This window comes from Rhineura floridana, chromosome 6 (genome assembly GCF_030035675.1).
Source record: "Rhineura floridana isolate rRhiFlo1 chromosome 6, rRhiFlo1.hap2, whole genome shotgun sequence".
Lineage (NCBI taxonomy): Eukaryota > Metazoa > Chordata > Lepidosauria > Squamata > Rhineuridae > Rhineura > Rhineura floridana.
Window position 1 is genome coordinate 35920683 of NC_084485.1, and position 25908 is coordinate 35946590.

Here is a 25908-nt window from a genome sequence, read left to right on the forward strand (position 1 = left end):
TTATATTAGCACAGTCTTCCCCAGCCTGGTGTCCTCCGGATGTTCTGGACTACAGCTCTCATCAGTATAACTGTGCTGGGTAGGGCTGATAGACTTGTACTCCAAAACATCTGGAGGGCACCAAGTTGGGGAAGGATGCCTCAATACCACAGGCAAATAGGATGCAAACAAAAAACCCTGGCTTTTCCCAAGAGACCTTGAGGGGTGCTGCTCGATACTCTCTGTCCAGGGCTCCCCCACTGTAGAATGACCAGGAAAGCTCCCAAATGCAATAGAGCTGCCTACCACATTTTGAAATAGGTGAAGTATCTACACACATTACGATCGAACGAAACCCCCACCACCATAGGACCATTTGAAGTAAATAAGAAATACACATTACTATTTATAGAGTTCCCCCCGACTAAGTTCAGAATCTACAATTATCTGACTGCGCCACTGACACCTCGAACCTGCGTTATGGGGTTATGAACAACTACATTGCAGTCTGCATTGGCAAAACTTTAAAAAAGTTTTAAAACTTAAACAATGTTATTTATTTATTAATTTGACATAAAACAAGAACCAAGTGAGAAAGAGCTAGTGCCCAATCACTGTTTTAATAAAATAACGGATTTCGCTTTGGACTTCTTTAAGCCTCTCTCACTTCCAACCCGGAAGGTCACTGACAAACAGCTTCTCCGTAGCGAACTTAAAATCTTCCTACCTAAACAATGAGGTGCGAAACTCTAGCTTCGTATGTCTGTGATTTCCGGTACTTGAGAAAAAGCTTCAATTGGCTGTAGGAAGGACGGAGGCGGAACTTTCACATCTCTCTCGTGCGCCCCATTGGCTAGCGCGAGCCGGACTATGGGTGGAGCTTCATTTTTGTGAGCGCGATGGGAATGGAGTTGGCCAAGGCGCTGTTGGGGCTCCTGCTCTTGACGCCCGGACTTCGGAACAGCGCGGCAGAGGCTCCAAAGGACACCCTGCGAGAAGAGCTGCTGCTCAGCCCCCTCCCTTCAGGGGATGTGGCCGCTACCTTCCAGTTCCGGACGCGCTGGGACTCGGCCCTGCAGCGGGAGGGCGGTAAGGGGTGGGGCCTGTTATAACAGGGTTGGGGGCTGCGCGGCATTGGATGGCGGCTTGGATATGGGGCGGGGCATGTCTTGCAAAAAGGAGGGATCTCAGGGAGGAGTGTCACAGGGAGGGAATCCTGGAGTCTGGGTTTCCAATTCCCTGTACTAAGTGCGGGGAACCTTTGGCCCCTACAGCTGCTGCTGAATTACAACTTCCATCAGCCCAGCAAGCATGGCCAACGGCCAGGGATGAAGAGAGCTGTAGCTCAGCAACATCTGGAAGGCCAAAGGTTCTCCCGCAACTCCCCTATGCTTTTTTTTTTTTTTAAGTTCACATTAATCACCTAGTTCAGCGGTATAGCGCAGTGGGGAGGAGAGCCTGGCTGGGAGTCCAGAGTCTGTGAGTTCAAATCTCCCTAGTGTCTCCTGGGTGTCAAGGGCCAGCTAAAGATCACCTCCACAGTGAGTGGCTCATGTTACGTGTCCTCGTGGGCAAGCTGCATAGTCCCAAGGAGCCCAGTTGCCCCCCAGATGGCAGTTGCAGACAAGGAAAGGGTTGGCTTGTGTAGCTGTGGCAAGCTGAGCAGGCCCTAGCCAGCTGGGGAGAGCTAGCCTCAGAAGGAGGCAATGGTAAACCCCCTCTGAATACCGCTTACCATGAAATCCCTATTCATAGGGTCGCCATAAGTCGGGATCGACTTGAAGGCAGGCCATTTCCATTTTCAGTGATTGCCAAACTGTGGTCCATGAGCTTCATTCATGTGGTCCATGGCATGTCTGTGGATTTGTGGTTGAAAATGGGAGTTGGCATATCCATGGCATTAAATATTCATATTTATTTTAAATGCATTTTATTGCTCCTTATGTTTCTTGTATATTGTGTTTTATATACAATATAACAAAAAAGAAAGCATAAAAACACAATTTAAAATCATACAGCGTCTAGCACAGTGCGTTACAGTTGTCACAACAGGCAGAAAAAAATTATTAAGTGGTCTACCAAAACCTCAAGCAACTTTCACGTGGTCCATGGGGGGAAAGGTTTGGGAACCACTGACCTAGTTCAATAGGTGAAGTTCCCAAATTTAGTTGTTTTAATTTTTGATAGTAAGTAATTATCAAAATTGAATGTAATGAAATAGTGGCATAAAAATGCAAATGTGTAAAGCATACAGTAATCCCATAGGGTGGGGACTCTGTGACCAGATGATGTTGGATTCGCAGCTAGCAGTGCCAATGGTCAGGGACGATGGAGGCCACCAATATGAAGAGGGCTGTAGGTTCCCTATCCTTGCTATGGGGCAAAAACAGAGTGCTCAGACACTATCAGAGTAGAGGCTAAAATAATCCCCAACATCTCCAGGTAGAGCTAGGAGACACAGTCAGTGTGGGCAATAGTGAGCTAGGTGGACTCATGGCCTGACTTGGCATATGGGAGCTTCCTATGTACAGCCCTACAGGAGGGAGGTGGAGGTGAACATTCCAGGGAAAGCGTGTCTCTCAGCTGCCATGGATGCAAACAGTGTCACTGGGAAAGCACAGATGATGTGGGTGAGGTGCCAAACGAAAAATGAATGCAGCATCAGTGCCAAAGGACCCTGAATAGTGGAAGAAGGTCAATAACTTGTCAGATTGGGGGAATAGGGTGCTGGATGACTTGTATGGGTGCCAGTAGGAGTGCAGCAGAATTCCTCTTAACTGAGGCAAGGGGGGAGGAATGGATTGGAATGGAGGGTGGAAGAGAAGAGATGCTGTTGTAACTCTGCTTCTCCATTCCTATCTTTTTTTTCTGCTCTGTCCAGTCTCTCATTACCGGCTATTCCCTAAAGCTCTGGGGCAGCTCATTTCCAAGTACTCGGTGCGCGAGTTGCACCTTTCCCTCACTCAGGGCTTCTGGCGGACGCGGAGCTGGGGACAGCCTTACTTGCAAGCACCTGTCGGGGCTGAACTCTGGGTCTGGTTTCAGGATGGTGTCACTGAGTAAGTATGCCTGAGCTGATTTTAGTTGGCTGATTGGCACCCTGACAATCAAGGGCAAGCATACAAGGGCTGTTGCACTCTTCCTCCCCCACCCCCGGCTCTTCTTGACATGAGTGCACAAAAAAGTTAAACTTCAGAAATCCATTACCTAAAGGCAATCAAATGGTTTAAGTTAGCAGAAGTTGTTCATTCATCTTCACATTCAAATTCTTTGCATTCACCGTTTTGGCCAAAGGCTGCCAAGGCCCGCTGTAACATCTCAGTACTTAAGACAATGACAGCCTCCAGAAGGGCCATAGTATCTCTTCCTCACAACTTACTGTTTTATCAGAGTAGGCCAGGGATGGAGAACCTCAGGCCTTGGGGACCAAATGCGGCCCTTGGGACTCTTCCTACGCCACACCCTGTCACCAGCCATGCTCCCTCACCAGCCATGCCCCTTCTTTCCAGTCTATGTCCCTCACTGGCCTTGCTTCACAACTTCCTTGAGTGTTTTTGCCTGGCTGGAATGTGTCATTGACATCTGATCATGCCTCTTGCTTGCTTGGAGGAGGACAGAGGTGTGTGTGTGTAGAAATTAGTCTTACAATATAAAGGTAAAATTTGCATCTGTTGTTGTGCCCACTTTTGCCCCTCACCCTCTCTGCCAGTAGTATGTGGCCCCCAGAAGGTTGCCCAGAAGGGAATATGGCCCTTGGGGTGAAAAAGGTTCCCACCCCTGGAGTAGACCATCAAGTGCTAGAGATTAGGCTTGTAGGCTATGAACATGGCTGGTTTCATATTCTAGTGCTGTAAACTTTATTATTACTAGGTTGTATAGTATAGAAACTAAAACAAAGCTGATTATTTATTTTTACCTTTTATATACTGATTTCTCTGCCACCAGAATGACACATGCAATGGTGTGCAACTGCAAACATAGTTTATGACTTCAGAGCAAAAGCAGTTTAAAAAGAGGGTTTCAAAATTTCTTCTTGTAAGTTTCAGGCAAATAGTCCATAGTAATCGCTTGTTAAATATTTTCTTTCGTTCAGTGTTGACAAAGCTTGGAAAGATCTCAGCAACATCCTCTCAGGGATATTCTGTGCCTCTCTGAACTTCATTGATTCCACCAACACTGTTGTTCCGACAGCATCCTTCAAACCTCTGGGACTGGCAAATGGTGAGAGATTGTATTTGCTGTGCTAGCAAAGAAAGTCTTGTTTTGAAATAAAGGGCACCACTGAATTGCAGCTTAATCTGAATACTTGTGTGACATGCTCTCAGGTTGGTGAAATTACTGAGCAACTGGAACTTTTCAAAAACCGCAAAGTATCTTGTCGCAGCTTAAAGACTAACAAATATATTGAGGCACAAGTTTTACAGATGGTTTTAGGGGTGCCGGTTGGCTTGGCAACTGTGGCACTTCCCCATCTCCTTGTTTACAGAAATGCTCATTGTCCTGATTAGGGATCCTGGTTTGGGTGATTGGCCTGTGTGTCTCAAGACCATTGTAAAGATTATTTGGGCTGACAAGGTGAAGAGGGTTAAATTGGATTGGGCTGGCAAAACGTTTTAGTTGATATTTTAAAAATGTTTTTATTCATTCTCTTTTAAAACTGGTTATTTTGTTTATATTTCTCCTTTCAAATCTTTAGAGGGCAGACAAAAAAATAAATGCTTTGCATGGTGGTGGTGGTGATTATGATAATGATAATATTTAGCATTTAATAGTAGAACTCCAGACAAAAGACCTCAATAATCCTTAAAAGAACCCTGTCTAGTAGAACCCTTATGTCAGATAACATCTTTTCTTAAGGCCAGCCAGTGAATTCATGGTAGAGGCAAGATTTGATGTCAGGCAATTTCTAGAAGTTAACTTTCATCACCACATTGAGTGCATTTTATTTTAAATTTTATTAACATAAGAACATAAGAAGAGCCTGCTGGATCAGGCCAGTGGCCCATCTAGTCCAGCATCCTGTTCTCACAGTGGCCAACCAGGTGCCTGGGGGAAGCCCGCAAGCAGGACCCGAGTGCAAGAACACTCTCCCCTCCTGAGGCTTCCGGCAACTGGTTTTCAGAAGCATGCTGCCTCTGACTAGGGTGGCACAGCACAGCCATCACAGCTAGTAGCCATTGATAGCCCTGTCCTCCATGAATTTGTCTAATCTTCTTTTAAAGCCATCCAAGCTGGTGGCCATTACTGCATCTTGTGGGAGCAAATTCCATAGTTTAACTATGCGCTGAGTAAAGAAGTACTTCCTTTTGTCTGTCCTGAATCTTCCAACATTCAGCTTCTTTGAATGTCCACGAGTTCTAGTATTATGAGAGAGGGAGAAGAACTTTTCTCTATCCACTTTCTCAATGCCATGCATAATTTTATACACTTCTATCATGTCTCCTTTGACCCGCCTTTTCTCTAAACTAAAAAGCCCCAAATGCTGCAACCTTTCCTCGTAAGGGAGTCGCTCCATCCCCTTGATCATTCTGGTTGCCCTCTTCTGAACCTTTTCCAACTCTATAATATCCTTTTTGAGATGAGGCGACCAGAACTGTACACAGTATTCCAAATGCGGCCGCACCATAGATTTATATAACGGCATTATGATATCGGCTGTTTTATTTTCAATACCTTTCCTAATTATTGCTAGCATGGAATTTGCCTTTTTCACAGCTGCCGCACACTGGGTCGACATTTTCATCGTGCTGTCCACTACAACCCCGAGGTCTCTCTCCTGGTCGGTCACCGCCAGTTCAGACCCCATGAGCGTATATGTGAAATTCAGATTGTTTGCTCCAATATGCATAATTTTACACTTGTTTATATTGAATTGCATTTGCCATTTTTCCGCCCATTCACTCAGTTTGGAGAGGTCTTTTTGGAGCTCTTCGCAATCCCTTTTTGTTTTAACAACCCTGAACAATTTAGTGTCATCAGCAAACTTGGCCACTTCACTGCTCACTCCTAATTCTAGGTCATTAATGAACAAGTTGAAAAGTACAGGTCCCAATACCGATCCTTGAGGGACTCCACTTTCTACAGCCCTCCATTGGGAGAACTGTCCGTTTATTCCTACTCTCTGCTTTCTGCTTCTTAACCAATTCCTTATCCACAAGAGAACCTCTCCTCTTATTCCATGACTGCTAAGCTTCCTCAGAAGCCTTTGGTGAGGTACCTTGTCAAACGCTTTTTGAAAGTCTAAGTACACTATGTCCACTGGATCACCTCTATCTATATGCTTGTTGACACTCTCAAAGAATTCTAATAGGTTACTGAGACAGGACTTTCCCTTGCAGAAGCCATGCTGGCTCTGCTTCAGCAAGGCTTGTTCTTCTATGTGCTTAGTTAATCTAGCTTTAATAATACTTTCTACCAGTTTTCCAGGGACAGAAGTTAAGCTAACTGGCCTGTAATTTCCGGGATCCCCTCTGGATCCCTTTTTGAAGATTGGCGTTACATTTGCCACTTTCCAGTCCTCAGGCACGGAGGAGGACCCAAGGGACAAGTTACATATTTTAGTTAGCAGATCAGCAATTTCACCTTTGAGTTCTTTGAGAACTCTCGGGTGGATGCCATCCGGGCCCGGTGATTTGTCAGTTTTTATATTGTCCATTAAGCTTAGAACTTCCTCTCTCGTTACCACTATTTGTCTCAGTTCCTCAGAATCCCTTCCTGCAAATGTTAGTTCAGGTTCAGGGATCTGCCCTATATCTTCCACTGTGAAGACAGATGCAAAGAATTCATTTAGCTTCTCTGCAATCTCCTTATCGTTCTTTAGTACACCTTTGACTCCCTTATCATCCAAGGGTCCAATTGTCTCCCTAGATGGTCTCCTGCTTTGAATGTATTTATAGAATTTTTTGTTGTTGGTTTTTATGTTCTTAGCAATGTGCTCCTCAAATTCTTTTTTAGCATCCCTTATTGTCTTCTTGCATTTCTTTTGCCAGAGTTTGTGTTCTTTTTTATTTTCTTCATTTGGACAAGACTTCCATTTTTTGAAGGAAGACTTTTTGCCTCTAAGAGCTTCCTTGACTTTGCTCGTTAACCATGCTGGCGTCTTCTTGGCCCTGGCGGTACCTTTTCTGATCTGCGGTATGCACTCCAGTTGAGCTTCTAATATAGTGTTTTTAAACAACTTCCAAGCATTTTCGAGTGATGTGACCCTCTGGACTTTGTTTTTCAGCTTTCTTTTTACCAGTCCCCTCATTTTTGTGAAGTTTCCTCTTTTGAAGTCAAATGTGACCGTGTTGGATTTTCTTGGCAATTGGCCAGTTACATGTATGTTTAATTTAATAGCACTGTGGTCACTGCTCCCAATCGGTTCAACAACACTTACATCTCGCACCACCAAGATGACTCATAATGTGCACTAGTCACTTTCTGGAATCCCACACCATTGGCCATCCTGACTTGGGCTGATGGAAATTGGAGTCCACCAGCATCTGGAGGACCACAGGTTCTTCATCCCCTTTCTGACCCTTTTGCTTCCTCCCTTAGTTACAGATCACCGGTTCCTACGATATGCTGTCCTGCCCCATGAAGTTGTCTGCACCGAGAACCTCACACCCTGGAAGAAGCTGCTGCCATGCAGCTCAAAGGTGAGGAATGTGACCTGCAATTATGCAGGTGGAGTCTTGAACTAGCATGTATCATTTACTCTGGATTCCCTCATGCTAGTGGAAATGCTTGTGCAATCTGAAGCTTTGGTGTAGAGATTGCCTTTTTATCAGCTGGAGCAAATAGTTTGGAAGAGAGAGAACCAGGTGTACACTTTTGCATAGTGGCTTGTTTCTGGTTATTCTATGGGACAAAAGTTCAATCGTGTTTGGTTTTTCTTCCTAGGCTGGGCTGGCTGTTTTGCTGAAGGCTGAGCGTTTGTTCCACAGCAGTTATCACTCCCAAGCTGTGCACATCCGTCCCATTTGCAGGGTGAGTCCTGATAAATTTGATACTATGTCTTAATTGGTTGGAAGAGCTGCGGACAGGGCCCCCACAAGACTGATAAAACCTATGATGATGTTTCATGTGTCTTACCTTACAGCTGCTTTTACTGCTGCCATTTGTGGTACTTTGACTCAATTATCTTGTTGGTTTTGTTGGCTACCTGGGCACATAGGTATTGTGGAAGGCTGCCAGGATAGCAATTCATCTTGCTTTTAAACATGCAGAAGTACCATCTTGACTTTACCCCAATCTTTAAGTCCGAGCTGAAGGACGGGTAGATGTGGCATCCCAGTGAACAATTTAGCATTCTGGGTTGAGACCAGTCCTTCCATTGTGGAACTGAAAGATGTTGTTCTGACTCTGTTAGGTCTTAGGATTCCTATAGATCACTACCTGTTGAGGTAGAAGGCCCCATCCATGAGCTATGCCTTTTTGTTCTCCCTCCCTATTAAAAAGTCTTGCTAGAGTGCCTATAATTCTCAACTGTGTGCAGACCTTTTGGCATTCCCGTGAGACAGCATGGGCTGAAGCTGGCCCAACGAGAGAGGAGGGAAGCAAGCAAATCAGCCAAAACAACCCATCCTCCTTTGAACTTTACCACTGCCACCACGTAGATATCTTAATTTTTCTCTGGATGCCTCTGCTAAACAGCCCTTTAGCCTTTTGGACTTTAACTGACCCATCTTACACCCAATACTGGGAAGAGCGGTATGGGACTTAGGCTCATGGGGTGAATAACAAGGCCTGAGACCAAAATTTTCCAAAACAATTCTTTTCCTTAAGGTAGGAGTAAGGAACCTTTTTTGGTGCTGTGGGCAAGATTCTTATCTGCATCTGCCTCGTGGTCCAAATTTACAGGTGAGCATGGCCCCACACACCTGTCAATCACGTGGCATCACTATGATGTCACATGATAGGCAGGTGGGGATGCCCACTTGTCAAAATCCATTGTGCTTCCCTGAAGCCTCTGTGAAAAATATTTTTAAAGATGTTTTGTTTTAATATATTTTAAAGTCTGTTTTTATGACGTTTTAAAGTGTTTTTAGTGTTTTTGTTCGGCGCCCTGGGCTCCTACTGGGAGGAAGGGTGTGATATAAATAGGGTTGCCAGGTTCAATCCCTGAGACTGATCCTGTATCTTTAGGAGAAAAGAAAGTCAGCCAAATGCAGGTGTTCTTGCAACCCTGTAACGGGAAAAACCACAAGGTGGAATTCTCCCTCCCCCCTGCACAACTTTTAAAGATACAAACGACCTCTTGGAGGCTGGCAACCAAGAGGTCTTCTGTATCTTTAAAAGTTGTGGAGGGGGGAGGGAGAATTCCACCTTGTGGTTTTTCCCATTACAGGGTTGCAAGAACACCTGCATTTGGCTGACTTTCTTTTCTCCTAAAGATACAGGATCAGTCTCAGGCCATGGACCTGGCAACCCTAGATATAAATCTAATAAATAAATAAAAATAAACAGTTTAAGAAAATGAGTTTGGGGAAAAACCCTGAGTTTACAATTGGAGTAGTTACCCATAAGAGAAAATAGAAGATAGAGATAAACAAATGCAGCTGTACCTATTCTCGACTGTTTCCCTAACCAAGGCAATATGTGCCTCTAGCTTCTGGGTTTTCAATTTTCTCTTTGCTCCTTTCTGCTGCATTGCTCAGCTGTTCTCTAATATTTTCCGGTATTCCAGCCGTTCAAGTGTTTCAGCTGTTTTTCTCTCTCTTGCAACTCTTTACCTTCACCTCAAGTCATCATCTTTCTGACTCCCTATCTGTATTGCACCCTCAATTTGTTGAATGATGGAGTACATAATGTAAAATATATATATGTATGCATAATTAGGGAGTTTTCTCCACCATACTATTATCAGCAAGAATAAATCCTGAATACATGCTATAAACATTAAACGTTTTTATCACCTGATCTCAGCACTGTATTCTGCTGCCACCTTTTTGCACTGAATATGATGGTCTGAAAGACTCTGGCTAGTCCAGAGAAAGCCCCACTCTTTCTTCACATCCCACTTTATCCTGTGGGCTCAGAGTGGCTTGCATCAGTTTTCCCAAATATTTCTGTCCCCCAATGGCCCACAATCTAAGTAATTATGGATACATCCTATATATTAGGGATTGGGAACCTGTGGCTCTCCAGATGTTGGACTCTCATCAGCTCTAGTCAACCCAGCCAGGGAACAGGGGTGATGGGAATTGTAGTCCAACAACATCTGAAGTGTTGCAGGTTCCTCACACCTGTGCTAAATGGTTATTTGTTGAAGTGGTATGGCAGAGTTGGCTTGTCTGCACGGAACAACCTGGAGCTCCAGGTATGATGGTGGTGTCTCTGGAGCTCTATCAAGAGGTAGGTAGATATTCATTCCAGATCCTGGGATGCTCCCCCTCTCCATCACCCACAGTAATTGTCAATGGTATCAACTGGAAATGGTGCTGCACATTTGAGGAAGACTGTGGCTCTAGTCCTAAACACACAAAGGAGTAAGTCCCATTGAACATAGTGGGATTTACTTATGAATAGACATGCATACGATTGTGGTGTGTGTCTGATCTGCAGCCCACATTTCCCACCACTTCCACTAGCTTCCAAATAGGCCCTGAGCTATGACTCCATTTTCCTATTACTTCAGAATAATAATCTATACTGCTTTAAAAATCTTGAGTTTTACTACATTTGACCTACACTTAAAAACCCAAGATTCTTTAAGGTGAAGCACAGGGCCCTTTATTGAGAACATGTTGATTATAGCAAATACAGAAATCTGCCTGTTCTTTGTTGGGTTCAGAATGATTAGGAAGGTTGTTACAATAGTAGAGATGGACACAATAATTGTGCTAGTGCATCTTTGGAATGGAATTGGAAATTATGCTTAACTGCTGAGATGGGTTACTTTTACTAAAACGACAAGTAGGACCTGCAACAGAATGTTGCAGAGTTGAGTATGCCTGTTCCAGGATACACCATTTCATTCTGTGCTTCCCCACCCACCACCACCATCAGCATGCCATACTCACTGAGCATGCTCAGTCTTCATTAGGCTGCTGGAAGGGGTCCGTTCTTAGGCTTTTCTACCGCTAAAGTTTTTTGTACTTCTGCAGACTTGGGGTTCTCCCAAGTCCTCTGATACTTCCCTCAATGTGGACAATGCTGTTATGGCTGCAAGAGGATCCACATCTTGCTATTAGCAGAGTTGAACACAAAACTGGGAATGAGAAGGAAAAATACATTCTTCTCCTTGGTAGGATGATGTTGCAAAGCTGAGATTTCTATCATTTCATTTTTTAAAAAATAATCTTTCTCGTTTTGGCTCTCTCTCTCAGGATGCTTCTTGCTTGAGCATGTCCTGGGAACTCAGACAGACCCTCACCGTTGTCTTTGATACCTTTGCCAGCGGCCATGGAAAAAAAGGTAGCTCAAGTTGCCCCACACTAAACCTCTACTGTGCTGTGGTTAATAACTGTTTACTCATCTCTCAACTGAAATTTGTGTCAATCTCTTACTAGATTGGTCCCTCTTTAAGATTTTCTCTCGCACTCTTACTGAAGCTTGTCCTCTGGCTTCTCAAAGCAAAGTCTACGTTGACATTTCCAGTAAAGGCCAGGTAACATTTACTTTTTCAACTTATCTTCCAATAGGGCGAGAAAACCTGGCCATTAGAAGCAGGGGTGTAGCCGTCCAGGGTCTCAAGTCTTAGACCCCTTACTTTTTTGGGAGCAGGGTTCCTATGTCTCTAGCATCCTACGAGCCAATCAGCATGAAAGGGGAGAGTGTCAACAAGCATATAGATAGAGGTGATCCAGTGGACATAGTGTACTTAGACTTTCAAAAAGCGTTTGACAAGGTACCTCACCAAAGGCTTCTGAGGAAGCTTAGCAGTCATGGAATAAGAGGAGAGGTCCTCTTGTGGATAAGGAATTGGTTAAGAAGCAGAAAGCAGAGAGTAGGAATAAACAGACAGTTCTCCCAATGGAGGGCTGTAGAAAGTGGAGTCCCTCAAGGATCGGTATTGGGACCTGTACTTTTCAACTTGTTCATTAATGGCCTAGAATTAGGAGTGAGCAGTGAAGTGGCCAAGTTTGCTGACGACACTAAATTGTTCAGGGTTGTTAAAACAAAAAAGGATTGCGAAGAGCTCCAAAAAGACCTCTCCAAACTGAGTGAATGGGCGGAAAAATGGCAAATGCAATTCAATATAAACAAGTGTAAAATTATGCATATTGGAGCAAAAAATCTGAATTTCACATATACGCTCATGGGGTCTGAACTGGCGGTGACCGACCAGGAGAGAGACCTCGGGGTTGTAGTGGACAGCACGATGAAAATGTCGACCCAGTGTGCGGCAGCTGTGAAAAAGGCAAATTCCATGCTAGCAATAATTAGGAAAGGTATTGAAAATAAAACAGCCGATATCATAATGCCGTTGTATAAATCTATGGTGCGGCCGCATTTGGAATACTGTGTACAGTTCTGGTCGCCTCATCTCAAAAAGGATATTATAGAGTTGGAAAAGGTTCAGAAGAGGGCAACCAGAATGATCAAGGGGATGGAGCGACTCCCTTACGAGGAAAGGTTGCAGCATTTGGGGCTTTTTAGTTTAGAGAAAAGGCGGGTCAGAGGAGACATGATAGAAGTGTATAAAATTATGCATGGCATTGAGAAAGTGGATAGAGAAAAGTTCTTCTCCCTCTCTCATAATACTAGAACTCGTGGACATTCAAAGAAGCTGAATGTTGGAAGATTCAGGACAGACAAAAGGAAGTACTTCTTTACTCAGCGCATAGTTAAACTATGGAATTTGCTCCCACAAGATGCAGTAATGGCCACCAGCTTGGATGGCTTTAAAAGGAGATTAGACAAATTCATGGAGGACAGGGCTATCAATGGCTACTAGCCGTGATGGCTGTGCTCTGCCACCCTAGTCAGAGGCAGCATGCTTCTGAAAACCAGTTGCTGGAAGCCTCAGGAGGGGAGAGTGTTCTTGCACTCGGGTCCTGCTTGTGGGCTTCCCCCAGGCACCTGGTTGGCCACTGTGAGAACAGGATGCTGGACTAGATGGGCCACTGGCCTGATCCAGCAGGCTCTTCTTATGTTCTTATGTTCGTCACTGAGAAGAGTCTTCTGATATGCTTCCTTGTCTCTTTCTGATTGGAGCCGAAAGTGAAAGGAGCTGAGTCAGCCACTGAGAAGAAACTTTTCAGTAGCTAACACTCTTCCCTTTCATGCTTATTGGCTCCTAGGGGTGTCTGTTGTTTTGGGAGAAGGCATTAACAAGGATTTCATTCCCAACCCAGCAGCAAAAAGGGGGGCGTGGATGTGACTATCGTGAAGGGACCCTGCACTTCTCAATTTGCCACTACACTACTGGTTAGAAGTTGCCCAAGCACAGATTCCATTGATCTGACTCTCTCCTTGGTGTAGCCGTCTCTTAAAATGACTTAACTCTGTGCTCTGTGTGGGTAAAAGAACCCTGATGGAAACTCTGGATGTAGCTGAGCTGAAAATATGTTCCGGATGGGGAAGGAATTTGGTCAGATGTCTATAGCTGCTCAGTGTCTCCAATACTGCAGACTCTTGAGAGCGGAGGGGTGCTCAAATGATGCCCTCCACGTGTACATACAATGCACGGAGAAGGGAGTGCGACTACACCCCACTGGCTGTTCCCCCTCCCCTCAACACCTGTACTTCAACCCAGTATTTGGAAGGAAAGCCTAAATGTGTGCAGCTATATGTAAGTAGGTTCTCCGCCTGATTGGGAACCCTCGACAATTGTGCATAGAGCTGTATGCATGAGTGCTTCCTTTTCAATTGTAGTGCTGTATGTACATATTGTGTGTGACTAGCATTGGATATCCTTCTCTGTATTTTAAAGTAAGCTGTAATCTGCTTTGTGAGGGTTTTAGGTTTTTTACCCTGTAAAATAGGTTGGAAATCTTTCAAATAAATGCCAGAACCAGGGTTGCTTGGGGGTGGTCTCCCTGGCCCCATGTGTTGGATATATACGTGGAGGGAGATGTTTGAACACACGTTTGCTATTCATGGATATGTCACTAGTGGGGAATTCATTGGACTGCTTATCTTTCTGGGGGCTAATGATGATGATTTTGCTTTATTCTTTGTTTTCAGGAGAAAGAGTTACTCGAAGTTTCCCCAGCTCCCTTATCTGTACATGAAGCATCAGTCCAAGGAGACAGGCGAAGTTACGCAGTCTATGATCTCCTGAATCCAGCACTTTTTAATGGGTCTCGCAGCCTCAATGTGCTGCTTAAATGGAAACGCCCTCAGGATGGCTGTGAGTGATCAATGGCTTTCCTGCCTCTGATGCTATCGTCCTCTCTCTCAGACCAGTCACAAATGGGCACTGTTTGCATGGGGTAGAATCATGCCGTGCATTTTTAAAGCTTGTTCATTTATGAATTGGGACACATCTCATGGTAGTCCCAGCAGAAAAATAGGACAGTTAGTTTTCTGCTGGGGCTCCTATTAGACTCATCTTAATTCAGAGCTCAAATTATCCCAGTGGTAGTTCACTATGTCCTAAATCAGATTTGGTCATCAACAGTAGTTCCTGCAGTAGCGCTGAGCATCCTGGAAAAAACTATGTTGAAGAGGCAGTATGGGTGGTCCAAGAACTCAGAGTTGGTATTACTGTTTCCCCAAAAAGGGAAGTTTACTAGAATTTCTGAATCAATAAGTCTTTTGCTTAGTTGCGATAAAGGAATATGAGACAGTTGTAATTCCCATCACCCAACACAGAAAGGGAGAATCTAGTAGAGATGGGAAAACAGAGGAATGGCCCCCTTCCTGTAGAGCAGGAGTTGTAGCTTGGGCGTGCATTCTAATGTGGAGAGTGGTGACAGATCTTGGATTGTTTTAAAATGGAATTGGACAAGTTCACAGAGGGTAAGGCTGTCAATGGCAAGAGGTCCTGATGGCTGTACGCTGTCTCCAGGATCAGAGGCAGCATCCCTCTGAACAGGCTGGGTGCAGTGCACGGCAAGGTGGGCCCCTCATTAGGGTGGGAGGATGGCGCTGTATCCGTGGCAGCATTGGGTCATGTGATCCGATGCTGCCACCTATTGTGGAGCAGCAGCTCCCAGGCACTTCCCTGATACAGGTGGCATGGGCTTAAATAAGCCCACCTGCTTCACCTGCCTGTCTTGTTAGCACGTCAGTTCACGTGCCCTGAGCGATGCACGCGTGCCCGCCATCACCCAAATAGGTGGCAGGGGCATCTCTAAGGCAGGGCATGCACACTGATGTCAGAGGTAGATGGGATCGCTACATCTTTATAAGTCCTGCACTGCCTGTATTGGGAGGGGGGGAGGTTGGGATGAAAGGCGCTGCATGCCCAGGCAGGCTGGTGCTGGCCCTGTCTCCGAAATACCAGTCACTGGAAAACAATAGTGGGAGAGGGCTATTGGCTTCATGTCCTGCTCATGGGCTTTCCAGGTGCATCTGGTTGGCCACTGTGGGAAGCAGGATGCTGGACTAGATAACACTTTTGATGTGATCCAGAAAGGCTGCTTTTATGTTCTTACAAAGTGTTTCTGTATCCACAAAGTCTCTGGAAGGTGCTGCAAGGGATGAGGAGCGATGGTCTTGCATTTGTTACTGCTGCTGAAGTTTGATTCCTCACTCTGGTTTAATTTCCTTCCTGCAGTGGATCTGGCGGTACCTGTGCTCCATGCTCAGCGCTATGTGAGCGGCTATGGCCTGCAGACAGGAGAAATCAGCACCCTAATCTATAACACGCACCCATACCGGGCTTTCCCTGTGCTACTGCTGGAGACTGTGCCCTGGTATCTGCGACTCTACGTTCACACGCTGACCATTATCACTAAGGGAAAAGAAAACAAACCAAGTAAGAATCAGCTTCCTTATAATGCGGCCTTCCCCAACCTGATACCCTCAAGGTGTTTTTGGACTACCACTCTCATCAGCCCCAGCCAGTGTCACAATGGAGAGGTGCTTCCCGTCAGCGCAAGCAGTACAAAGGCAGCTTCCTATCATCCTATGTATGTGTTTAGGTCTTGCACTAAACTGCGGTGCCCAGAAAATAGAGCAGATTCAGAAAGGGAGGCCTGAGTTAAACATTATGACAAATACATCATTTTGTGCAATTTTGCTTATTTTGTATGTTGCCCAGAGTGACTGGTTAGCCATCCAGATGGGCGACTAAGAAATCCAATAAATAAATAAATAAATGTTGGCATATGTACATATCTACATCCATTCTTAAGAACATCTGGAATTACATGAGCATCTCCCAACAACTGGATACAGAGATTAGCCACGGTGATTAGATTTTGCCATGTGGTCAGTGACTTTGCTTCTTGCACTCCGCAGCCCATTCCCCCCTCCCCAAACTTCGATGCAGTTTATCATTAACCTCTGTACAAGGCTTAGCATGGTAATAGACCATGGTAAGGATATAGTACAGAAATGCACATGTGGAAGGTTTTGTGTAATAGTGCCTAGAGCTAGTTCATTATTCTCTGCCTTTTGCCAGCTATAAACGTATGACCTCCTTAAAAGGAAATGAGTTTTACTGGTGGCATTTGCAGTCATTTCCCAAGGAGAAGTGAACTATGTTTGTTAATTGTTTCCTATTATATTATTTTATTTGTTTAACCCAAGACTTTTTCTACTGGCATGTACTATCTTGAGCTCCTGACAGCCCCACCCTACCTTTATTTATTCAGAAGAAAGTTCCATTTTATACAGCAGAACTTATTTTTGAGTAAGTGTGCATAGGATTGCAGCCTTGTACAAAGCTACCCAGAAGTAAGCCCCATTGAACTCAGAGGTGCTTTCTTCCAAGTAAGTGGATATAGGATAAAGGTTACCCTCCTCTTCATCAGCTCTTCAGCAGGGAGCAGCTGATAGGGAAAAGGGCTTTGAAGTTGGGCAAAATATGAACTGCATCTCCTTCCTCTGATATCCTTGCAGCGGTTCTTTTTGCAAAGTAGAGGAGGGAAATGCCTCAGGAGAGAGGTAGACTTGTGTTCATTGCACCTATGCAAAACGTGTCCATATAATTTGCAGGTGCATCATGTAGTTTGTGGGATGCAATTGCATTTTGAAATGTAAGGCTTTGAATAGCTGAAGTTCAGCTGTACATTTACACTTTTTACCTTCTTCTGCCGGGATTACTGAGTACTGTTTGTCTTTTGCAGTCAGGGTATAAAGTGTGCTGGAGACATTTTTATTTTTTTAACAGGTTTGGTAAAAACACTAAGAAGAAAATGGAAAGGGAAACTTGACTGGAGTTACTAAGAATTAAATATATATGTCACTGTTCCCCTAGGAAATGGCTGTGTGTATATGAGAGAGAGATTGCATGGGGATCTGGCCCTACCCACTACTGAAATGTGGCTTCCAACACCTTTCCAGTGTTAATGCATCCCTCAGCTGAAAAAGATTCTCCATCCCTGGGATATATGATTGCAGCCTTATTGTATCTGGCTAATTGATTCTGCATCATCCTAGTTCACAAGAGTTTATATTCCAGACCAGAAAATGGAGGCTGTTGGATAAATATTTTGTGATCCGAGTTCTTTCTCTCCTCTCCCCCCAAGTTGCAGGGGAGGTCAGTTGGGCCCTAAGCAGGAGTGTTCCTCAAAGCATTATGGAAACATTAAGAAACAATTTTATATATATATTTGTCAATATATATATATTGACAAAGTGGTGTGCGATGATAGCATGTCTGTGGTCCTAGGTTACATCCACTATCAGCCAGCTCAGGACCGACAGCGGCCCCATCTCCTGGAGATGCTGATTCAGCTGCCGGCAAACTCTGTCACAAAGATCACCATCCAGTTCGAGAGAGCTTTGCTGAAGTGGACAGAATACACTCCTGATCCCAACCATGGATTTTATGTTAGGTAAGCCTGCAGCAGACTTTAACCCAATCACCATCAAAGTTTGTCTGCCTTGGGTTTGGCAGTATTCATCCCTTGGGACCATGTTCATTCCCCACCCCCACCAGGGACTACGCAAGGATGGGGAACCTCTGGTTCTTCAGCTGTTCATAGAATCATAGACATGGAAAGCACCTATAAGGCCATCGAGTCTAACCCCCTGCTCAATGCAGGAATCCAAATTAAAGCATACCTGACAGATGGCTGTCCAGCTGTCTCTTGAAGGCCTCCAGTGTTGGGAGAGCCCACCACCTCTTTAGATAATTAGTTCCACTGTTGTACTTCTCTAACAGGAAGTTTTTCCTGATGTTCAGCCAAAATCTGGCTTCCTGCAACTTGAGCCCATTATTCTGTGTCCTGCACTCTGGGATGATCGAGAAGAGATCCTGGCTCTCCTGTATGTGACAACCTTTCAAGTACTTGAAGAGTGCTATCATATCTCTCAGTCTTTCCTCCTTTTTTGCCCTTTTTGAAGATAGGGACATTAGCCCTCCTCCAGTCATCTGGCACATCACCCATTCTCCATGATTTCGCAAAGATAATAGACATTGGTTCCAACAGTTCTTCAGCCAGTTCCTTCAGTACTCTAGCCTTTATGAGTATGGAACCCCCTTTGTAAGCTCAAAAAATGTCATGACCCTCCCCCCAATTGTAATTTTAGTCTCTGTTAATTGAAAAATGGTGCATAGCAAAATCACATCTCCAAATATCCCTTTCCATAAAATGTTCCCTGAAGACAGGGAGGTATTGCTTTCTTTTCTTAATGCAAAGGTCCAATCAAATTGGGATCCCCCTCCTCCCCCAAATGTCTGAAGATGTACAGTCCTGTCTCCCAACACCAGTGGTTTACAGTGTTGGGCTAAGATCCAGGTTCAAATTCCCACCCAGCCATGAAGCCCACTGGGTGACCTTGGGCCAGACACGGTCTCTCAGCCTGACCTATCACACAGGGTTGGTGTAAGGATAAAATGGAAGGGGGGGGGAACCATATGTACCGCCTTGAGCAATGTGGAGGAAAGGTGGAATATAAATGCAATAATAATTAAATAAATAACACATTTTAGCTGCAGTATGTGGACCCCATCAAACCTGCTGAGCTTTTTTAAAAACCATCATCATCATCATCAAGAAGCAGCAATGTGGTAGTGGTGGGGATGCTAGATTGTGAAGACAAAAAGGTGGATAGGTTGAGGAGGGGGGTTAGTGTTTTTAGGCCTTGGGATGATCATCAGAACTGATAACTTAATTAGCATGCACTTGGGGAATGAGAGTGGAGCAGAAGACAGATCAGCACACACACAAACACACCTGTCCTTCCTGCAAGCATCTGCAGGTGTGCATGCATTTGGGCACATGGGAGGGGAAAACCCTCAATTGCTGCAGCATGTTGGAGAGAGGTTGGGAGGGCGGAATGTAGGTGGAAGAAAGGGGTACACTGGCACACACACTTATCTTCAGAGATGGGAGCCAAGCAAGTCCTGAGCTTCCTCGCTGCTCCTTGCCTCTGTTTGGGCTGAAGGCGAGATCTGGGCGGCCTCACAAATAAGAATAATTTTTAAAAGGAGGTGACAGCAAAGCAGGAGTCAAGAAAGGCAGGCAGGCTGGCTGTCAGGAAGGAAGGGGGAAAGCAGCCTTTCCTTGCAGCCTAGCCTCTTTTGCTTCATGAAAAGCCTCTCCTCTCATTGTGAGTAAGGGCGTCGTCAGCAGAGGCAGTGTGAGGAGATGGGAGTCGGGATAGTAATCCCCTCTTCTTCCTGGTAGCACCTCCCTCAGCCTCCTTTGGCATCTGCCATGTGTAGTATAGGCAGATGCCTGCCCTTGGCATGCCTGAAAGATGCTCTGGCGCTTCAGCAAAGTCCTCCCCTCTTGTTTGGAGCAAGGGGAAGGTGTCATCTGCAGCAGCAGTGCAGAGCAGACAACGTCCAAGTAGTGGAGATGCTTTTAAAAAAATTAATAAATAATTCATTTCTTCACTGTTCACTGCCCCCACTGGATTACCTTGCGGCTCTGCTGGGGGTCACGGCTCCCAGGTTGGGAACCACTGTTCTAGGATGCAGTTTGTCAGGCCCTGCAAATTTAAACTCATTTAAAGTGATTGAGTATTTCTTGACCATTTGTCGCAAGCTGCAATCCTGCCCCTTCAACTTCATGTTTCCCAGGAGGGGCATAGACTCTCTTTTGGGAGAAGACTGAGCCAATGTAGGAATTGAGCACTTCTGCCTTTTCTTTGTCATCTGTTATCATTTTGACCATGTGATTTATGGTCTGGCTTCCTTCCTACATTTTTATGAAGACTATTATTGGGCCCCATTAGAGCTGTTCCCTCAGTTGTTGAACTTCAGTTCCTAGCAGCCCCAGTCATCGTGGCAAGCGGTCAGAGACAATGGCAGTTGGAGTCCAGTGGCATCTAGAGGACCACAGATTCCCCATCCTTGGGCAAACGCTCATGTAATCTTTCTCTCTGTTTGGTCTGTAGCCCATCTGTCCTGAGTGCCCTAGTGCCAAGTGTCATTGTGATGAAAGAGGAAGATGAAGATCAAAGCCCACTCTTTGCTACACTGTGAGTGCATTTAATGTCTGCAAATGAAGGAGGTTGGAAGTTGCGTGGTGTGGGATTGGTATTGCGAACTCATGCAGTTCTGTTGAACACAGGAAGCTGCCTCATACCAGGTCTAGTTATCTTCCTAGCCTGGTGTTTTCTGTTCTGACTGGCAGCAGCTCTGCAGAGTCTCAGGCAGAGGTCTTTCCAATCACCTGCTACCTGATCCTGTTAAATGAATACATCAGAGATTGAATCCCGGTCCTTCTATATGCAAAGCTATGATGCTGTGCTCCTGGAGCAAGAGCAGTCTCAATCTTGTTCATAGTGGATGGGTGGGTGATGTGCCTGAAACGTAGTCTGTACCCACAGCTGTAACCTACTGGGTGTCTTGGAGCACAAGAGAAGATCCAGCCCTTGGATGACACCCTCAGCCTAAGTGCTTATGACAGTGCTAGAGGGTGTTTTAAAAAAAGTTCCCTATGAATCTACAGAGGTATAGTTCCTCACTGCAAGTCTTCTCTCTTCAATTTGTGTGTTAAAGCCCTGGAGGAAAAACCTTAATTTGTAGAATATGATAGGTTTACTGGAGGAATGAGAGAACCTGTGCCCGCCCCCGATAGGTTGTTGGATTACAGTTGCTATCTTTTGGCCATGGTGGGTAGGGCAATGGGAGTTGGAGACCAACAACATCTGGAGGCCTGTAGGTTCCCCTTTCCTGGTTTACAGGGATGAGGAGAATGAGCACAAAGACCCACTGTAGATGTAATATTCCTGAGCTCCTCATCTTACCCTTTTCAGAGCTACTAACCATGATGCAGCATTACTGGTGTTAACTTAGCAATAACCACCGTTAGCTTCAAACAAGAGTTTACAACCATGGTTAGGAGCTGGTTCACATACCCTGGTTAAAGTTAACAAGGGTCAGCACAACAAGCAGTGCCAATTATAACACTACATTTTGATTCTGAAAAGGAAAGAAGGGGATGGAATTTGCATGAGAGACAGGAGGAAGGGAAATATGCATGAGTCCAAGACTCTTGTAGCCTTTGAACCATGTTTAGATGGGGAAAATTATATTTACAAAAGGTCAAAGAGTGCATCATGTGCTAAGTATCAATAGAACTTTTGCCTGTATGTATTCTAGGGATATTTCTTTCTCCATGTAGTATATAGCATAGAATCTGAAGTCAGAATAATATTGGTGTTGGTTTTTAAAGAGGATTCTAACTTTTATGACTGCTGTGAGAAACTTAAATTACCAACAGGAGTGTTTTCTAAAGAGTGGGATGTCTTGGCGAAGCTGAGAAGCTGCAGTTCTGTGCCCTGCATAGCTCTGTTTTCAATTTGTACAATTTGAAGAAGTTTGTTTCCTTGGGGGTGGACAGGCAGAATCTGTTTTATAAAAAGTGGAATACAAATAGTACTATATATTCTGAAATTATTAAATATTTTAGGAAGGTTCTTGTAACAATGGAAAGCAGGCTTCAAAAGGATTTTCACCTTACCCGATCTCTTCCCCTTGCCAGAGTGGCAAAAACCACACACATCATTGTGGCTTAAAGGGTTGGTCAGCAGGCACAAACTACATCTGCTATTGGCTGCAATCCCTGTCCATCTTGTTTCATAAAGCTCTTGTACCATGCTGTGGGTCCGGTTTTTGTCAAAATGGGTTGTGATTATGCCTGTTAGTGTAGGCCTGATCACTGTTAGCTTCATCCAATGTCTCAATATCCAGTTGCATCGCATTGCTTAATAGGCAAAGCTGTAGCTAGGCTACCAAGACAAAAGTCCATGTAAACACAGATATGAAAGACTTTTCGTGAGCCATTTCAAGAAATCAAAATCTTTCCTTGGTTAATCTAAAACTTAATTCTGCACTGAAAGTAAATCGCTTGTTGGATCCAGTAAGTAAATTACGTATTTGGCTTTTTCTACATTGGCATTTACTATGGAGTAGCCACACTTTGTGTTACAAGGATCTGCTTAATGTCATAAACAAACATCCCCCTCTCATGTTTTCATAGAATTGTAGAGTTGGAAGGGGCCTATAAGGCCATCAAGTCCAACCCCCTGCTCAATGCAGGAATCCAAATTAAAGCATGCCCGACAGGTGTCTGTCCAGCTGCCTCTTGAATGCCTCCTGTGTTGGAGAGCCCACTACCTCCTAGGTAAATGGTTCCATTATTAGGAAGATTTTCCTGATGTCCAGTCGAAATCTGGCTTCCTGCAACTTGAGCCTATTATTCCGTGTCCTGCACTCTGGGATGATCGAGAAGAGATCCCGGCCTTCCTCTGTGTGACAACCTTTCAAGTTCTTGAAGAGTACTATCCTATCCTATCTCCTCTCCGTTTTCTCTTCTCCAGACTAAACATGCCCAGTTCTTTCAGTCTTTCCTCATAGGGCTTTATTTCCAGTCCTCTGATCATGCTTGTTGCCCTCCTCTGAACCTGTTCCAGTTTGCCTGCATCCTTCTTAAAGTGCAGTGTCCAGAACTGGATGCAGGTGAAAACCTTTTTATATTCCCAGGCATTTTAATGCATTTTATTATATGTATTGTTGTATTTTGCTGCTGTTTGATTATTTTTGTTTACCTTTGTTGGGTTGATTTTATTGTATTATTGTATTTATATATTCCTGACTGTTTTATTTTATGTACACCGCCCAGAGAGCCCTTGGGCTTAGGGCGGTATATAAATTAAATTAATTAATTAAATAAATAAATAAATAAAGATGAGGTCTAAACAGTGATCAGCTTCCTTTTTTCCTCAGAGCTCAGAAAATTTGAATTTCTTTTTTTAAAAAACCAAACATCCAGTGGAGCAGATGGCCTATCACACTCCTATTCTGGTCTGTATAGATTGCTCCAGCTGGTTCCTTCTCTGTGGTTTATTTCTCCTCTAGGAATCAACTGAATATGTTTCCATTTTTAATAGGAATTGCCTTTAAATCTGTTTTATTTCTTTTTCTCCTCCTAAACTGGTGGGGGAGGGCAGTTTTGACTGGGACCCCATCTGCACTATGCATTTAAAGCAGTGTAATACCACCTTAAACAGTCATAGCTTCCCCTAAAGAATCCTGGGGACTGTAGCTTGTTAAGGGTGCCGAGAGTTGTTAGGAGGCTACAGAGCTAGAATTCCATGGGAAAAGGGATTGATGGTTAAACCACTCTGGGAATTGTATTCTGTGAGGGTAATAGGAGTCTTCTAATAACTCATAGTACCCCTTAACAAATAACAGTTCCTGTGATTCTCTGCTAAAATTAGATAATGCTGTGCTGGTTTAAATTTATATCCCACCTTTCCTCCCAAAGGAACCCAGCGCTTTAAAAATATAGTGCAGATGGGGCCTGAGAGTGCAATGAAGGTTGGGGGAAGCATCATTTAACCCTTTCCACACACACACAATGGTCCCAGTGAAAATCCCACCCACACCCTAACTTTTCGAGCTGAGGAAAGGATGACTGCCCACTTGGCTCCAGAGTGTTAGAAGTCTAGAAGCAGAGTTGCTATTATAGCTCCAGGTTAAAGCCAAAAAGCAGGGATTGGTTAGGGCAAAATTATCCAGATCTGGAAACAAGTTTTGGATTCACTCTCTGTATTCTTGAAGGACTTTGTATTGTTTGACAACAGCATATTGACAGGAGGAGAGAGAGCTTTGTAAAAAAAAATTAAATTGTATATTTGTTTTAATGTTCAATGTTTTTAATTTTTGTAAACCGCCCAGAGAGCTTTGGCTATGGGGCAGTATATAAATGTAATAAATAAATAAATAAATAAAGGTTGTATGAGTAAAAGGCACTTGCTGAGGCTTCAAGGTGTAGGAGGAATGGGAGCTTCTGCATCCAGAATAATCGCTGTTCCTTTCAAAGGAGGTCTGTGTGTCTTCAAACCTCTCTCTGAAAGTATGTATTATGTAGTAACGTGAGTGCATGCACATGTAATATAAAGTGAAAATACAAAGTGAAGATTCTTATGAATCCATTACTGCATGGGAATCTGCATAGATGAAATTACAGTTAGGACCAGTTAAGTACCTGATGTAATACAGCGTATGCAGCATGTTTGAAAAACTCTTGCACATCAAAACCTTCTGTTTGTGATTTGTAATTTGAAGCTGCTTTCCAACAAGTGGCACTCCCCTGCCCTGGGATGTCATATGGTTGAATGCAAAATACATTGTGATACGGCTGCATGTAAGGATTGTAACACTTGATCATCCGAAGCAGCCCTCAGGTCTTGGCTGATCTCCTCCTTCCCTTTTCTACCTTTTAGGTTTCCTTCCTCAGACGGCTCCAGCTACTTTGTGCGCCTCTACACAGAACCGCTGCTGGTAAACCTGCCAACACCAGACTTCAGTATGCCATACAACGTCATCTGCCTGACCTGCACTGTGGTAGCTGTTTGCTATGGCTCCTTCTATAACCTCCTGACCAGAACCTTCCATGTGGAAGAACCCAACAGGGGAGGCCTAGCCAAGCGACTGGCCAACGTAATCCGTAAAATAAGAGGTGTTCCGCTTCTTTGAGGGCAGCTGATGCAGCTGTTTCTCAAGGCTTGAGGAGCCCTTCAGCCAGGACTTGCTGGAGCAAAGCTGTGAGAAGACAGGTGGGCTTAAGCCCCTTAGATGCAAGGCAGCTGTAACATCCCTTTTGCCCTCTAGTTCCTTCACAGCCAAGAGATCCACTGTGTGTTTTCCTTGCTGGTGGCAGGCAGGCAGAGTTGCTGGTATTGGGACTAGAAATGCAAAATGCCCAAGGTGCAAGTTTGCTAATTTAAGGGCAATTTACATTCTGTAGAAAGACACTGGAAAGAAACCTGATCTGTGCTTGAACTATTATCCCCTTGGTCTTGCTCAAAAACTAGAGCCACTCCACTTGCCCACCCTGTTTTTGTTTCCCTCAACAACTGATTGCTGTGTGACCCATTTCTTTTGAGCTGCCACATGATAGAATAAGGAACCTTTCTTGAGTCAGTAAAAAGCTCACAAAAATGAAGCTCATGGAAATGGCAAAATAGAAGGCAACAGGAGAGAGAGAATAAATAGCATTTATGCCTGAGGGTGACCTGCGTAGCTGTATCATTTTAGCATGTTGTCTCTTGCCTTTTTGGAGATGAGAGTAATTGAGGATGGAGGGCCAGCAGCTGTGATTGGGGAAAGAAAGCTGCCAGGAGATTCTGGGATTCGGCATAGTCAGGCTGGGCAGGGAGACGCTTATGAAATGAAAGAGAAACCATGTTGTGTGAGTCGGTGCCAATTTGGTTTGGGTTAAGCTGGGAGTGAAGAATTGATAAAAGAATTCAAAAAATAAAATGCTGTGTGGTGCTTATGTCTTCAGCAACACGGTGGTTTTAATTGGCCTTGACTTGCCTGGCAGCCATAGGCAACCAGGAATTCCATCCAGGCGAGTGCATAGAAGTCCATGCAGGTAAGTGAGTGGGCTGTCACTGCAGAGACAAACCCCATTTCTCCTC

The 25908-nt window shown here is 44.5% G+C and overlaps 1 protein-coding gene across 2 annotated transcripts; it reads left to right on the plus strand.

Moving 5' to 3' along the window:
* Positions 1-813: 813 nt before the first annotated feature.
* PIGT (phosphatidylinositol glycan anchor biosynthesis class T) lies at positions 814-25747 on the plus strand. Of its 2 annotated transcripts, none has more exons than XM_061631455.1 (12): positions 814-1068; positions 2861-3038; positions 4073-4200; positions 7519-7619; positions 7864-7950; positions 11292-11379; positions 11475-11572; positions 14095-14260; positions 15632-15832; positions 17693-17858; positions 20371-20454; positions 24709-25747. In XM_061631455.1, the coding sequence occupies exons 1-12, from the start codon at positions 879-881 to the stop codon at positions 24959-24961; spliced, it is 1740 nt and encodes a 579-aa protein (XP_061487439.1). In that variant the 5' UTR covers positions 814-878; the 3' UTR covers positions 24962-25747. The 2 variants fall into 2 exon arrangements, with proteins under 2 accessions (XP_061487439.1, XP_061487441.1); XM_061631457.1 differs by having other exon boundaries at positions 1009-1068; positions 2947-3038.
* Positions 25748-25908: the final 161 nt, after the last annotated feature.

Coding starts and splice junctions, on each gene's coding strand:
- PIGT (XM_061631455.1), top strand. CDS start 879: ATGGGAATGGAGTTGGCCAAGGCGCTGTTGGGGCTCCTGCTCTTGACG. Junction 7,951..11,291: donor ACATCCGTCCCATTTGCAGG/GTGAGTCCTGAT, acceptor TCTCTCTCTCAG/GATGCTTCTTGCTTGAGCAT. Junction 11,573..14,094: donor ACATTTCCAGTAAAGGCCAG/GTAACATTTACT, acceptor CTTTGTTTTCAG/GAGAAAGAGTTACTCGAAGT.